The 16047-nt window shown below is 34.0% G+C and overlaps 2 protein-coding genes across 2 annotated transcripts; both read right to left on the minus strand.

The window, feature by feature from the left end:
- Positions 1-2078: 2078 nt before the first annotated feature.
- LOC120091865 (Chaperone DnaJ-domain superfamily protein) lies at positions 2079-11708 on the minus strand. The gene is made up of 6 exons (XM_039050014.2): positions 11206-11708; positions 9134-9226; positions 8458-8587; positions 7189-7477; positions 6971-7025; positions 2079-2435 (listed from the first exon to the last, which is right to left on the minus strand). The coding sequence occupies exons 1-6, from the start codon at positions 11332-11334 to the stop codon at positions 2361-2363; spliced, it is 771 nt and encodes a 256-aa protein (XP_038905942.1). The 5' UTR covers positions 11335-11708; the 3' UTR covers positions 2079-2360.
- LOC120091866 (uncharacterized) lies at positions 2980-4571 on the minus strand. The gene is made up of 3 exons (XM_039050015.2): positions 3878-4571; positions 3672-3762; positions 2980-3589 (listed from the first exon to the last, which is right to left on the minus strand). Exons 1-2 carry the CDS (start codon positions 4569-4571, stop codon positions 3740-3742), a joined length of 717 nt encoding a protein of 238 aa, XP_038905943.2. The 3' UTR covers positions 2980-3589; positions 3672-3739.
- Positions 11709-16047: the final 4339 nt, after the last annotated feature.

Here is a 16047-nt window from a genome sequence, read left to right on the forward strand (position 1 = left end):
TTTTTTTTTTTTTTTTTATTTACATTAATTACAGCTAGTTTAAAATAACATTAAAATATCTATATCAACAGAAATATTGAAACCTTAATTTTGTAGAAATTTTGATTAAAATATTGATTTTCAGGAATATTTATAGAAAAATTATAAAAACAAAAAATTCAAAAAATAAATTTAAGTTAGTAAATAAATATTTATGATTTCCAAATAAGTTAATATGTATATTATTTATATTATATTAATATTAATGTATTTTGATGATTATTTGTTGTGTTTGATGGATTTTTTTAAAAGATATAATAGAAATATCAATTTACTCTCATGTTGATATCGAATCAAAAAAATATGAAAATATCTGTAAAAATATTGACATTTCGACAGAAATTTAATACTATGATTAGTATAAAATTTTAGGGGATATTGGTATGTTCCTCATAACCATGGTAATTTTATAAAAGGTGGCTGTTTTAAACTCAAACCAAAACTTAAATAAATAAGTGTTGGCAATTTTTTTCCTCTTTCAATTGTCACTAATTTTTATCCAGAAAAGTAGGGTAGAAAACTTCATAACCTCGATAGTTTAAATAACACAAAAGTGTTTCCAAAAGTTAAATTCGATCCATGCACTAATTAACTATTACCTTCTACTAAAATTCATAACTTTTAACAAAAATAAAATAAAATAAAATAAAATAATGCTTTTTCTCTCATTTTTTTTTTAATTTCACATCGTATATATATATTTTATAATCCATTTTTTTAACGATAACTGATTAGAATGTTCAAATTATAAGATTAAGATTACAAACACTTAACTAAGTTCATATGCAAATTAGGGGTGTTCATGGGTTGGGTTGAAAATTTTTTTAAACTCAACCCAATTTTCGGATTATAAATTTCTTCAACTCAAATAACCCTTATTAAAAAATGAACCCAACCCAACACAAGCATGAAATATTTGGGTTGGGTTGGTTCAATTTAATCAAGTCATTTGTTTAAAATTTTGTTCTAATAAAAAGAAACACAACATAAATATGTAAAAATCTTATTTAATTATTTTCATATATTGAATTAAGATTAACAACTAAATTTCAATTTAAATAGTGAAAATTTTCTTTTTCTAGAGTGCAAAGAAATTATTTTTAAAAGTTGTTGAAGAATAAATTATTCAAAAAAATATTGGAATTAAATAAAATTAAAATCAATATATTTATAAATAATTATGTTATAAGTAATAAAAAAAATATATTTTAAAGGTAATAATAAATTCAAGTTGGTTTGGATTATATTAGGTTAACCTCTAAAGCAACCCAACCCATAAAATGGGTTGGATTGGGTTGATCAATTTTTTTTGGGTCATCGAGTTTTTGAACACTCCTGATGCAAATGGATAAAATTAAAAGTTTAAAATTAAAATTGATTCAACTTTACAGGTTGATTTTAATGCATCCTCGTCACTTTCTAAAAATAAATTTAATAATTCAATTTTAAAAGATTAAAATGAGTGTTTAACAAGTGTTTTCAACATAAACTTCTTTTTTTTTAAAAAAAAAAAAAAAAAAAAAAACTTGCAAGCTCAACTTCCCATGCATTTGAATTCTAAGAAAATTATGCTTTTTTGCCATCATAAATTTCTTTTAAAAAATAGAAAAAAGAATAGTAAAAAATATGATATGTTAATACCAACAAAAATAAATAAATAAATAAAATAAAAATAGTAGCACTCAAATTTAAGTATATATTCTCAACTAAAAGATGAGAAATTTTCAATAGATATATTAACCATGACAAAGAAGCAATTCCAGGTAAATCTCCGGACAGGTGGCAAGATCCCTTTTTTTCACTTTATCAACCAAAGAATTACCGACCACCGGACAGTCAAAGGAGTGATATAGATCTTTTTAGAACTCAAGAACACAGTTGTACAACCTATAGAACGGATCCTGTTCAAGGTCGTCAAAGGAGTGATATAGATCTAAACTCTACATGTGTATTTTTCAAAATTTTCTTAATCCAGAGTGTACAGACATGTTATAAACTAAAAACTTAACAAGTTCAATATAGTTAAAAACAGTTGTAAATTTTACGAGTTTAACTACTATAATTATAGATAACTCTGCCATAAAAACGGATACAGTAGTACCCTTATGCCTTGTCCATTCAAACAGCAGCACCCAAGGCCACCATCGACAATAATGAAGAGAGACTAATAACCAAAAACTTCAGTCTTCAAATATGACAAATTATCACATCAACAAAATTGTTAATCGAGATATGAAAGAAAAAGGTTCCTATGTGTGTGACATCATCTTTAATGATCTGCAATTGGTTGGATGGAGATGAAAGTTAGGAAGATGCTATCCTTAATTTACCGCTAACTTGTCGCACAATGATTGATATGCTACGCTGCAAAGTTTGAACTTCTCCTCCGCCATCACCTGCATTTGAGTAATCGATCAGTACTGATGGATCTACGCTTAGTAATCGTTGCACCAATGGTAATACCCTATCAATATTAAGGTAGATTTGTGAAACAAAGTAGTAATTGATCAAACAAATGTTAGTTTTAACTTTCCTATTCAATCTCAAGACATCGAGGAGGAGGTTCATGGTAGTGCTACCACCTATATAGCAGAGATACGGATACGACAAAGAAATGCATCATTTTATGAAAATCTAGGGCACAATTGTATGTATTTATATGCACTTAAGAAATGGAGTTTGAAGCATTTCACTCTCAGATTTTATTATTTTTGTCCTATAATATTATGTATTTATTAAGTATTTAACAAGGATTCACTATGTCTAACAAATGTTGGACCTATAATGATTTTATACAATTAGCTTGTAACACATATCTATTGTGCTAACGAGTCTTTGATATGTGTCTAACAAGCAGTATTTTCAAAGCGCAAGGCACACCTCAAGGCGACAAGTCCCTTGATCGCCTCAAGGCAAGAGGCAACAAAAAGGCGACGCCCGAACGGCAATAAATAAATATATAATACGTGTAGAAGAAAAACATAAGTTTATATACAAATGTCAAAGCCTCAAAAATTAATAATAGTAATCTAATAAATAAAAATGAACAAAATTCTAAAAGTAAAAGTTCAAGACATGATCAAACGTCAAATTCAACATCATCCCCATCTAAATCTAAGGTTTCATCTATTCCTCCCCCTTGGCCATTGTCCTCCTCAATGTCTAATTCCTCTTCATCGTCGTCCTCATCTTCATCACCAAACACTTGTATAATTGGTGTTTGCTTTTGAACTCTAAAAGTGGAGGTAGAGGCAGCTGACTTTCCTTTTGATCTAGTATACGTGATGGATTCTGTAACGCCATTAGCACGAGTTACATCTCCCCAAGTGAGGTCATCATCATCAAAAACTAGCTCATTATCAACTTCAGCTTCATTATTTTCTTCATCCAATGTTCCGACCAACCATTCATTACTCTCGTCTATGTCTAAGGAGATTGGATCAAGTTGATCCTTTAAATCAAAGCACTCTTTAAGTGCTTGATTATACTTTATATAAACGAGATCATTTAAATGCTTCTGTTCCAACCTGTTCCTCTTTTTCGTATGAATCTACAAATTATTAACCAATATGGAATTAGAAGTTTGTTTTAAATTTTAAATTAATAATATGGAAAACAAAACGATCACTTACATGTTCAAAAACACTCCAATTGCGCTCAGACCCAGAAGCGTTGCACGCCAGATTAAGGACTCTCATGGCTAACTTTTGCAAAACTGGAGTACTACCATCATAAAGAGCCCACCATGATGTTGTTCACACGTTTGACATGATTTAGAAGAAATAACATACTTATATACACATACATTATTAATGTAATAGGGAATGTGAGTCCTTACCTGGCGTCTTAACTTTTCTTGTGTTGATTGCTAAGTCAAGGCTGAACATGCCTTTAGCTTCAGAATATAACTCTAATTCCATCGTGGCTTCAGAATATAACTCTAATTCCATCGTGGATCGATTTTGATCACTAGTAGATGGTATCAATCTTTGTACAACTTTAAGAAGACCACTCATGACTTCAACAACTTGAGTAATTCTATCCTTATGGTCAAAGAAAAGTGATGGATTCAAATAATAGCCAACAGCATGTAATGGTCGATGAAGTTGATAATCCCATCTTCTATCAATAATCTCCCAAATTGGATTGTACTTCATCTCATTATCATTAAACCCACTCTTAATGGCCTCTTTTGCCCTATCCATCGCCTCATAGATATATCCCATTGCAAGTTTATCACCATCGACAAGTCTAAGTACTCGAACTAATAGTCCAGATGTCTTTAAAGTGTACACCACTGAGTTCCAAAAGGATGACATTGACATCAAAATGGTGTCGACTGCTCTCTTTCCCTTTGGATCTTTTGCCCATTTGGAAGTCGTCCATTTATCAGAAATAAACATCTTTCTCAAGTTCGCTTTATTCCTATGGATGCTTGCGAGGGTCAAAAATGATGTTGCAAAACGTGTAACCGCCGGTCTCACCAATTCATGTTGATTGGTAAACTCCCTCATCATGTTAAGTATGTACATGTGATTATAAATAAAACCACTTAGTGCTACAGCCCTTTTAAGGCACCTTTTGATCTAATCGATCTTTCCAATGACCTCTAATATCAAATCTAAACAGTAGACAGCACATGGTGTCCAATATAAATGTGGCCGCTTAGCTTCCAAATATTTGTCAGCTGAGGCATTATTAGTCACAACTTGGACAATATTCTCTTCTCTTATCTTTTCCACCATGCTATCCAAGAGTTCAAATACTTTTTCTCCAGTTTTGATGCATGAAGATGCATCAATCGATTCCAAAAACAATGTCCCCGCAGCAGAATGCACTAAAAAATTTATCAAGGTTCTATCTCTTCTATCAGTCCACCCATCAGACATCAAAGAACAACAATTTTTTTTTCCATTCAACCTCATGGTTGCTCATTAAATTTTTTGTATATTCTACTTCCTTTTTTAAGCATGTCACTCTAGCCTCATGATAAGAAGGAGGTATCAACCCAGGTCCAAATTGTCTTATGGTTTCAATCATTATTTGAAAACTTTTCAACCCAATTGTATTCAAAGAAATACCTGCTTGATAAATCCAACGCATGATAAATTGAACTATAGCATCTCTCCCTTCTTTGTTGTATTTTTCGGTGATGGTTGATTGCTTCAGCTTCTTTAATCTATTCCGCTCATCAACTACCTTGGCTAGATTTAGATATACAAATTTACCCATTGCTCCTTTAGTTCGTGATGGATGTACTTGCGGTTGTGATTGTTATTGAATTGCTCATTTTTTAGATGTTCCGATACTTGATCCACATCCACCAACTTCCATCTCATCCTCCATCTCATTTCCATCAATTATATTCAAATCATAAGCACCACCATAGTTGGGGAGGGCATTGCTTTCCTCCCTCTTTGCTTTTGTCTTCATTTGGTACTCTTTCAATTCCTCTCTTACATTGGTAAGGCATTTCAAGCATACTTTAATATTTCGATTTCTACCCACTAAGTGTTGTATTGCCCGAAAAATGCCACCCTTTGTGATTTTTCCACAAAACATACATTTACATGTGTTCGTATCTTTTTCGTTTTCTAAGATGACATATTACCAACCGGGATGTTTCCGTTTTTGCTCTCCTTCTCCCATTCTTTATAAACCAATGAAAATAAACCAAAAAACTTTAAAAAAAAATGGAAGAAGCCTATTTTAGAAATGTTTCCACTCAAAATTGAATAAAAACTTAAAAAGTATACTGAAGAAAGAAAAAAAGACTAATCTTTTTAAAAAAAGTTGAATATGAAAAACACTGGAAAAAAAAAAAAAAGAAAGAAAAAAAAACAAGTTGGAAAAAAAAAAGTATATTGAAAAAAACTAATTTTGTTCAAAAGAAAGTTAAACAACTAAAAAAAAAACAGAAGAAAAAGCATACGAAACATCCTAAAAGTCTGAAAAAAAAATAGTATACTGAAAAAACGAAAATGATAAAATCGGGAAAAAACAAGTTGAAAAAAAAAGAAAGTTGAATATGAAAAACAAAAAAAGAAAAAAAAACAGAAGAAAAGGCATACGAAACGACATACTGAAAATCTGAAAAAAAAAAACTTGAACATGAAAAACAACTAGTATGCTGAAAAACAAAAATAATAAAAAAAAAAATCAACCTTTTTGGGAAAACAATGAAGATAATGCTGAAGAAGTTGAATGAAAACTGCAAAAAATGCTTCCTTTTATAAACCCACAGAAGTTGAAGAGAACAACTATACTACAATAAAAAAAAAAAAATTTAAGAAAAAAAGCCTTTGGTTTTTTTAGATGAAACCACTCCGAATCTGTCGAGAAGATCTACAATGGAGAGAAAAAAAATAACCTTTTTTATTGCTTTTTCTACCCTTCAAAATTGTAGCCAAAGAACTTGAATGGGAAAAGTTGTAGAAAACGTCTTCCCTTCTTTTTGGAAGAATCTCAGAATATCAGGAGAAGGAGAACTTCAAACTTGAAAGATAAAAAAACTAGCCCAAACGTGGAGAATAGGAAGAGACAATCATGTCTTTCTATATTGATTTTTGCTTTTTCGTGTATAGCTGGTTGTATATTTTAATATTAGGTTGCATGGATTTGGTGGGCCTCTTTTACGTGGGCTTACGTTTATAATTTTTTTTTTTAAAAAAAAAAAAGAAGAGGAAGAAGAAGAAAGAAGAATTTCACCCAGGTGCACGCCTTGGCCAAGGCACGGCAAGGCGAGTGCCTCCTTCAATCTGCACGCCTCAGTGCCACATAAGGCGTGGAGGGCTCCGGTCGCCTCGCCTCTCGCCTCAGGCGTGCGCCCGGAGTCGCCTCAATAACACTGCTAACTAGTATCAAAGTGTCCAAATGTTTGTCACGTATCGGACATGGACATGCTAACCAAACTAAATTACTTGACTATTACCTTGGAGGAACCTTGGTGACGATCTGGATGCCATTTCATTGCACATGCTCGATACCTAAAATGGAAGGAAAAAAGTTTCATAAAGTGGAAAAAATACAAAAAGAAAAAGGAAAGATTCAAGAAGAGCCTTTCAGCATCTCTGATTCTCAATCAAAGATAAAATAGAATATGCTACACTTGTGTGATGCAAAGTCAAAGTGATCAGAATGAAAGCTCACGCATGTTTAACATCTTCAAGTTTGAGCGGACCAGATGCTTGTAGTCCAAGAGCAAGCCTATGCGACACCAAATTTGCCTCTGAATCCTCATCTTCATTAGAAGAGTCAGAATCTTCATGGACCCTATGTCGCCAGTTCCAAGATCTCCCATAGTTACTTGAGTAATTTGTTGAGCTCCTCCATTGAGGATTCTCTTCATTAATGAAAGACCAGTAATAAGACCGATTTCCACCAAATGCAGATTGGAAGACAGTCTCAAGATCAGGATCATCTTCAGTAAACTCAAAACCTGGTGAGGAAGAATACGAACAAAAATTCAGAGATAACTGGATGAGTTTTATTTTCTTAGAATAAATTAAAGTAACCTTTAATTTAAATCACAGATTTTGTGAATAGTGAATTTTTTATATTTTCTTTTCTAAGATTTGTGAATAGTGATTTTAATTTCATTTTTGAAAGAATAGTGTTTTAAATTTTCAACATGCTGAACCTTCACAGTGGTCAATTGATCCTAATTCTTAAAAATATAAACATCTATGGGAAGCAATAGCATGAAGGCTCCGTTTGTTAACCATTTGGTTTTTGAAAATTAAGTTTATAAATACTACTAAAGTTTCCCACTATCCACCAATGTTTTAAAAAACTAAACCAAAATTTGAAAACTCAAAAAAGGAAAAAAAAAATGTTTTCAAAAAGCAGTTTGTTTTTAGATTTGACTAAAAATTCAAGTGTTTCTTCTTTAAATGTGAAAACTATAGCATGAGATTTAAGAGAAAGCAAGCATAAATTTCAAAAACAGAAAACTAAAAACAAAATCAATACGAGACGGGGCCCCCTAAACTATTTTCTAAATAATATCCCAAAGAAGCTTGAGAGTTCAATCTAACACCATTATGGAATAAAACCAACAGTGGAAAACTTAGTCAACATGATTTTTAAAATGGTGAAGAGATCCGAAATAGAAATACTGCCACCACCAATGATACTAACCAAAGACAAGGCTTAGAATTTCATCCAAAAATTCATCGCTTAGAACTTAAAAAGAAATATATTCTTTTATAAATCATTGTCAATGAAACCGTGTTGCAATTCATGTCTCACTAGTTGTTTTACTTGCGAACCATTGTGAGTTACAACTCCTCAGCTTCTACATGGTAAAACGACTAGACAGTTTGAAGGTTTTTTTTTTTTTTTTTTTTTTTTTTGTATTAAAAAAAGTGCCAATATACATTAGTATTCTTGAGGATATGTAATAAAGAGGTCGCTTACTTCTGCTCCAACACCGTGGTCGCTGGTTGTTCCGATCTTTTTTAGAGCCCCTAAATGAGTACTGCCTTTTAAACCATGAAGTGCCTCTACTCGAGGAAGGATCATTCGCCTCACTCTCATCCTGCCAACTCTGAAACTCCAAAAAAGCAATAAGGATGATGCAAAAATCCTTTTGAAAGTAAAAGCATATTTGGTACTATTCTGGTCAAAACGAAAATGTCCTGAACTTTTATGATCAGGATCTCCAAGATCATCAGTCAGATGTTACTTGTCAGTTAACATGCCCAACAACATTAAGCCACAAGCACAAAAATGACCTTGCATGATGCAGGAACTGAAAATTAAAAAGTTGGAACTGCGACTGAGAAGACTTGTCAAATGAGCAAGGTTGCTGAAATGGATTAAAAAAGGTGATGAAAACTCTAATTTCTTCCTTCGTATTCTAGCATCATAAGAGAGGAATGACTTCATCTTTGAGATTCTAACCACTTTGAGATTCTAACCAGAAAAGAGAAGAGCCTCCTCACGATTCAAAGATAGAACTCGAATTCATAGAATCTTATCAATGGAACGCTATCTCCTATGAGCTAAATGAGTATTGAAACCTGATTTCAATGAAGATGCATGACAATGGAAAAGGATCGATTAGCAAAGTTAACATGGCAACTTATTCAACCTGAAAGAGGAATTCTGCATAGGCACTGACATTGCGCAGCAATGTTTGTTTTGAATTAATCCTTCTAAAACTCTTCGTGTAATGGTTGCATTTCTGCAGAAAAGTGTATGAATATTAGTACAAAATATAAAGAAAGAGGTTCACTATAGGGAGCATCATTTTGAATAACTAGTTAGTATCCAGGTTACAACATAACAATAATAAGTTGAAAAGAATATAAACCCAAGCAGAGCCTTAATCATTGAAAGGCTAGTGCAAATTTACAAAGAACCAGCATTTATTGTAAAAATGTCGACCCATATGAGTTGGGAAGAGGGGGGATACAGGACTAAAAAAGAAACTAGTGACAAATTTACAAAGAACCAGCATTTATTAGTTCTGTTACAACTGTTAAGTTAATACATTATTATTACTGTAACAGTACTGATAACATTTTAAATTTTAAATCCTAACAATAGTCGAGATCCAATAGTGATCCCCAAAACAAGGTGTTGTGTTGAAATGAACCTTATGCTCTTTTAAACAACGTATCATCTTGTCTCTTGGCTAATTACAGGGTGGGGGATTGAACCTCCGACTTCTAGGGACGAAGGTCATGCCAATACCACTGAGCCAAATTCACTTTGGCAGTCTATTGGCTAATTAAAAAGGGGGATTTTGCAGAAATCTACTTAAACCTAAAGAGTGAACACTTCACCATCTGTAATTTTCCCTCTCACTTGGTGAATAGCCATTAAGGCATGCCATCAACTCATTCTCATACAGCAAATTTCTGCTAAGAGGAATGGACCAAACTCACCCATTTGGATACCTTAGGTGCCCACTGTCCCTATGCAGTCTATAGCTACACTAAATAAGCTTGGAAATTTATCCTTCGAAGTTCAGCTTTCTATCCACTTATTAAGCCAGAAATCTTTCTTCTCCCATTCCCAAGGTTTAAGTAAGAATTGTTCTCAATCAAGTATGATCATTTCATATTAGAAATCCAAGGGCATCTCATGCTACCTTACTAATATTCAGGTCATTTAGTCATTCCAAGGAAGATCCAATAAACAAACTCAAATCATATAACCATTGGGATATTAGTATTCGATCGGGAAATACTGAATCAACTCAGTAAGAAACTAAACCAGCAGTCTCTTTACCAATGACACTTCTCATTGATAAAGATTTGAGACATGGAAATTTGGCATCGCATTGGGAAAGACCCAAAATGGTTCTTTGCCAAAAATCTCATAAAGTCTGACTCTCAAACGTCCCAAGTTGGTCAAATTCAACAGATGCAGCCAATTCGGTACACATCCAATGGCTTGTTAGATATCAAACACCATGAAGGGAACTCTGACATGCATAGAAAAGTAGAAGCATATTCATATTAATGCAGCCTAGCATCTAAAATTCGAAGAGATATAGAAAAACTCCATATCAAACTATTCAGAAGTTTTGAAGTTAAAAAATACAGGAGGCATTATTACCCAAATTCTACTAAATCAAACGGAATTGCCAACAAGCAACCCTATAGGTAACATCATTCAGAAAATTCAATAAAGAAAATATAGTTGACTTGTCCCCAAATCATCTAACTTATCAGTTTCGTGATTAATAACTGACAAGTCCTTACATTCAACTTGTTTATAGGGCATTCATTTGGGCGGTTGGTGGGTGAATGCTACGGGGAGCTGGAGGCCCAATAGTAGTAAAGCTGATTTGTTATTTAATCCCACATTTTAAGAGTTCGTGTTACTCAAAGATTCAGAAATGGTTCTATCAAACACATTTTTGCCGCCTCTGAAACCCTGCCCAACTAAGCCTAGATTCACAAAATTCACCACGCAAACCAGGAGATTCAAAATCAATATGCAGAATGACAAAATCTTTAGTTTCGCATCAGGAAAAAAAAAGGGCGAGGAAAGCCAAAATTACACTAATTTGAACAATACAACATAACTATTCCTTAAAGAAAAATCCAAGGAAAAAACTCCGGTCTCATCCACGCTATTGTTATACATATAAAGAAAGCACCACAGCCAAAAGAGAAACAGTTGCAGGCATGCATCAGAAAAGGAACTTACAGAGTCCCAATGATTGCGTCTTTTGCGGTCGAGGACAGGCGTAGAATGAAACAATGCAGTTCTCAACCCAAAACAATCGGCTTTGGGATTGAGAAGCGCCGTTTTGATGCCGCCGCCGCCGTTCATCATCTGGAAACCGAACGATTAAAGCCCCAAATGGAGGCTCCGGTGACAGGAAGAACAGTGAAGGAGGATGCCAATAACTAGTAAGTTAAATGGAACTTTTTTGGTCCTCGAGACAGTGAATGAAAGCGGCCATGGATTCGGGTCGGTTCGAGCTCATAGCTAGTAGTAGACTTGACCTCACACGAATTTTTGTTTTATTTTATTAACCTTAAATTATACAATTTACTTTTTTTTTTTTAAGTGTAAAAATCAAAATCAAAACCAAAACCAAAACTAAAACCAGCCAAAGATGAGTGTGAATTGCAAGATCATGAGTCATAGTATTTCCTCCACACTTAATGAATGGACACCCGTGGATGAAATCGTTGTTCTGTTTTGAATGAAGAGCATCAATCAAACATTACAATTCATTCAAATACATCTTCTGATCTATCCCAAATAAGATGCAAGCTAGTTTTAATAGCGATAGTAGTGTCGTTAAAAAGAGTTAAGTTTCTAATGATTCAACAGGATCATCCATATCCTAGTAAGCTTCAAATACCAGCATTATCTATCTCATCAAATTTCGAATAATAGCACCTAGCCCTACAAAACAACCAAAAATTGTTGCATCCTAATTGGTTTTTTATGAGTGCAACAGGAAGGGATGTGGTCCAATACCAAAAGACTAATTCTTGAATGAAAATGACTCTCTTTTGAAATGGAAGAGAAGGATCTTATTTATAGAGGAAATTAATTACAAGATGTTTAACTGACATAACGACTAACAATTAGTAATAACTAACTCATATCCTTTTTAACTAGTAATTTACAAAAGGGCTCGACTTTACACCAATCCACCCCTCCCAAAATCAAACTCGTCCTCAAGTGAGCTAATAAGCTAAATGAAAGTCATCCGGGGCATAATATCATTTCAAATCAACAATATTGAAAACTGGATTAATATGTAGGTCACAAGGCAACTCAATATGGTAACTTGGTTTGGCCATTGGTCAGGGAATGGGAACTAGGGCTTAAATGTAGTCTTTCACTCATTCTTCGGCCTTATTCGAATTTGGTGGTATTCGCTCTTCAAGTCCACATTCGAAAAAATCAAGGCTCCTCGAAATTGATCAAGTAATTCGCCTATTCTTGGATTGAAAAACTATACGTCACTATAATCTTATTGATAACTCTAATATCAGTGTGCATTCTCCAATTACTAATTTTTTTAGGCATGAGTAAGGCTAGCAGTGCACATGGGCTAAGGTTTGGTTAAATATGCATTTTCTTTTTAACAATTCTTCAATATGTTGAAACCCATACTCTTTAGGACTCATCCTATAGTGAGGAAGATGATGGATTGTAGCACCCGGAACCAAGTCAATAAAGTGTTGAATGTGTTCACTATTTTTTTGTATTTTTTGTTTTTTCAGCAATTATGAGGCCCAATATATCATGTCTTTTAGGGTTGGTAACAAGGTCGGGTTAGGCTAGGCCGGGGGAAGGTTCCCCGTCCCCATTCCCAATGGAGGATTTTATCCCATCCCCGCCATTTCAAGGTGGGGATGGGGACGGGAACCCATTCCCCGTTTTTCCTTTTATTTCCCTATGGGGACTTTTTTTAAAAAAAAAAATTTGTAAAATTATCTTTGGTTTGGGCTTGGACACTTTAGTTGGGCTTAGATTGAGCTAAATTAAAAAGCAAGCTAAATGTAAAAAGTTAAATACCTAATATATATAGAGAGAGATAATATATTTAAAAATCTAATTATATATATGGAAAAAATATTTAAAAACCTAATCAGGATGGGGTCGGGATCTGGGCGGGGACACCCTCCCCATCCTCGCCCTGTCCCCGGTTCAGGGACCCTAAAGAGGTCCCTGGTTTGACCCCATCCCCAGTCAAACCGGGGATTCCCCGCTCTGATCGGGGCGGGTCCTCGCGAAAAATTTTGTCAACCCTAGTGTCCCTCTCTTACAAATAATTTGCAATGTATTTGAGGATTAAAATCTCTTTTTAGAGAAATTGACACCGTTTGGAGAACACAAGACACCCCATCACCTTCATCCACCTCAATATAATTGACTTCTTCCTCATTATCTTCCCTGCATTCAGCCAAATAATCCTCTTTCTCATCCACATATACTACTGTTTTTTGTTGAGGACATTCATTAGACAAGTGATCCACTTGGCCACGCCTAAAACACTTGCCCAATGTAGGCCAGTTATAAGGATTTTAAACTTTCTTCTTGTAAGCATCCTCTATTTCCTTCTCACCAACCTTTTTTTGTGCATTTTTTTCCTTTTTCTTTAGTTGCTGTTGGTGGGGAAGAGTTATTAGTAGAAGCATAATTCGAAGTGCTAGCTTTTCTACTAAGGAAAACATCCCAATGAGCCTTTCTTGAAATTTTCTTGGAGTGAATCTCATTTAACTCTTCCATTATTTCAGCATAAGAAATTGCATCAGTTAACCAATGAAATTGTTGAAGCTTTACCTTCTCTTTAATGTCCATTCTATGCTTGCCAATGAATCGTGCAATTAGATGCTACTCATTTTTTTGCCAAATTAGTTCTTACTCCTAAACGGTGGAATTCTTCCACAAAATTAGCTAGTGTTTGAGGACCTTGTCTACAATTTTGGCAATAATTGTACAGTGTTTTCTCGTAATTGGGAGGAAGAAATCTTTCTTTCATCAACCGTTTCATCTTTTCTCATGTTTGGATAGGCCTCTTACCTTGTCTTTATCGATTTACTTCCAATTTATCCCACCAGGCAGAGCTCCTCATTTCAACTTGAAGGAAATCAATCGAACCTTATTGTGATCCGATGTGTTCATGTAATCAAAGAAATTCTCTATCCTCTTCATCTAATCAAGAGAAGTTTCGATGTCATGTTTACCATTATAGAAAGGCAAGTCAATCTTCCTTTTATAATCATGTGGATCATCTCTAGATTCATATTTTCCTTATCTTCCTCTTCTTGGAGCATAAAACTCTTCTTCTTGATCACTTTCACTCGAAGAATCCCAATCTTGGTCTTCTTGGAATCTTTCTTGAATATTTGGTCGTTTCTTGGGTTTTTTTGGAGTTGCCTATGCATTCTTAGAACCCTTTCTTGATGAATTTCTTCCTAAAATTGAAAGTTTCTTAGATGTCCAACTCCACATCTTCCTTTTCTTCCCTAATTTTCATTGAATGTCAAAACATCTTCTTCAATTTGGGTTGGTGTCACCAATGCATCCATCATTCTCACAAATGTTCCTATCATTTCTTAATGGTAGTTCAACGAACCATGAATTCACTCCAACGAGACTTCAACGAACAGCAAGCGTCTCATTGTAGTTCTTGGAGAGAGGGTGGGGGTTTTTTCCACCTCTTGTTCTTGCTAACGGTTTTCTCCATTGATCGGCTGATTAGCTCTTCTTTCAGCCTTTGACCCTTGAATCTTGGAGTGCTCTGATACCAAATTTGGTGCAATACCAAAAGACTAATTCTTGAATGAAAATTATTCTCTCTCCAAGAAGGATCTTATTTATAAGAGGAAATTAGTTACAAGATGTTTAACTAACCAACTAGGTGTGTTCAAAAAAATCGATGACCCAAAAACCCCAATCAACCCAACCCGGTTCGCCTGTTTGAATTGATCGCTTGGGTTTTGGTACACAATTAATAAAGACGCGGACTTCGACCAGACGGTTTAAGACCCGATTCGCCTGTTTGAATCGAAGACTCATTGTTTTTGTAATCGTTTAGCTTTTATTTTTTAGGATTTGAGGCAACTTTTCCGGTTCATCAATTTTTGCTTAATATACATGAGATGTATGTAATTTATATGGCATAGTGTATGACATATAGATTTGAAACACACCTTAGGTTGTGCAATTATTCATGCATCATGTATTATAGGTGTTATAATATGGCATGATGAAATTACAAGAACGCATGCGCGTGCATCATGAAATATAATAGTTATATTTATGCATGCAGTAAGAATATTCATGCATCATCTTTATATAGCGTTATAGTATAAGGGTGAATGGAAGCATATTTTGCTTGGTTCGTTGTTGTGTTATATAAGAGTTATATAAAAAGTAGCAATGAATGAACAATGCATGGAGCATGACATTTAGGATGTTTATAAACGTTATGAATTCCTTGTATGTGTTTACTTTGCGTTGTGCATGGTTTTGGTTGTTTATGTTATAAGAGTTATAATAGAAAATAGAACTAAAATCGATAAGAAAGAGTTGCACCCAGACTTTGGCAAACTCATGTTTTAAAAAGGGTTTTAAAATTGGATTGAGATAGACCTAAGTTCAAGGTTCTAATGGGATTAGCAACCTAGTTTACTCTTTTTAAATCGGTTTAATAGGATTAAATTGATTGGCATAAAAGATTAAAATTGTATTAAAATCTATCTATAAGGGACCTTTTGTCTAAGGCGGGTTCTGTCTAGGCTAGGGTACTTAAGCTGACGAAAACGGAACACCCCTACCTAGGAACCAACCTGGAAAGGTGAATTATATGCAACAATTGGTCAAAGACTTCGTTAAAGAGTTTAATGGATGATGATCGATAGTTGTTTCAATTATCCAAGGGAAAAGTTACTATTGGAAAAACCTAAACAGTCACTTAGTTAAAATTCTTAGCCGTGTTTTTTCTAAGTAAACTAAACCCTGGGTTATAAAATATTCAGTGGGAGGAAGAGATGTATCTGATATGTTAATGATTCC

The sequence above is a fragment of the Benincasa hispida genome, chromosome 11 (assembly GCF_027475165.1).
Source record: "Benincasa hispida cultivar pf3 chromosome 11, pf3_genome.v1.1, whole genome shotgun sequence".
In the NCBI taxonomy this organism is placed as follows: Eukaryota; Viridiplantae; Streptophyta; class Magnoliopsida; order Cucurbitales; family Cucurbitaceae; genus Benincasa; species Benincasa hispida.

Excerpts from the sequence above, each read along its gene's own strand:
- LOC120091865 (XM_039050014.2), bottom strand. The coding sequence starts at position 11,334 with ATGATGAACGGCGGCGGCGGCATCAAAACGGCGCTTCTCAATCCCAAA. Across the intron at positions 9,227-11,205 it reads GACGCAATCATTGGGACTCT|AAATGCAACCATTACACGAA; the intron begins GTAAGTTCCTTT and ends ACTTTTCTGCAG. Across the intron at positions 2,436-6,970 it reads GTCACCAAGGTTCCTCCAAG|GTGATGGCGGAGGAGAAGTT; the intron begins GTAATAGTCAAG and ends ACTCAAATGCAG.
- LOC120091866 (XM_039050015.2), bottom strand. The coding sequence starts at position 4,571 with ATGTACATACTTAACATGATGAGGGAGTTTACCAATCAACATGAATTG. Across the intron at positions 3,763-3,877 it reads AAGAAAAGTTAAGACGCCAG|TACTCCAGTTTTGCAAAAGT; the intron begins GTAAGGACTCAC and ends TTATGATGGTAG.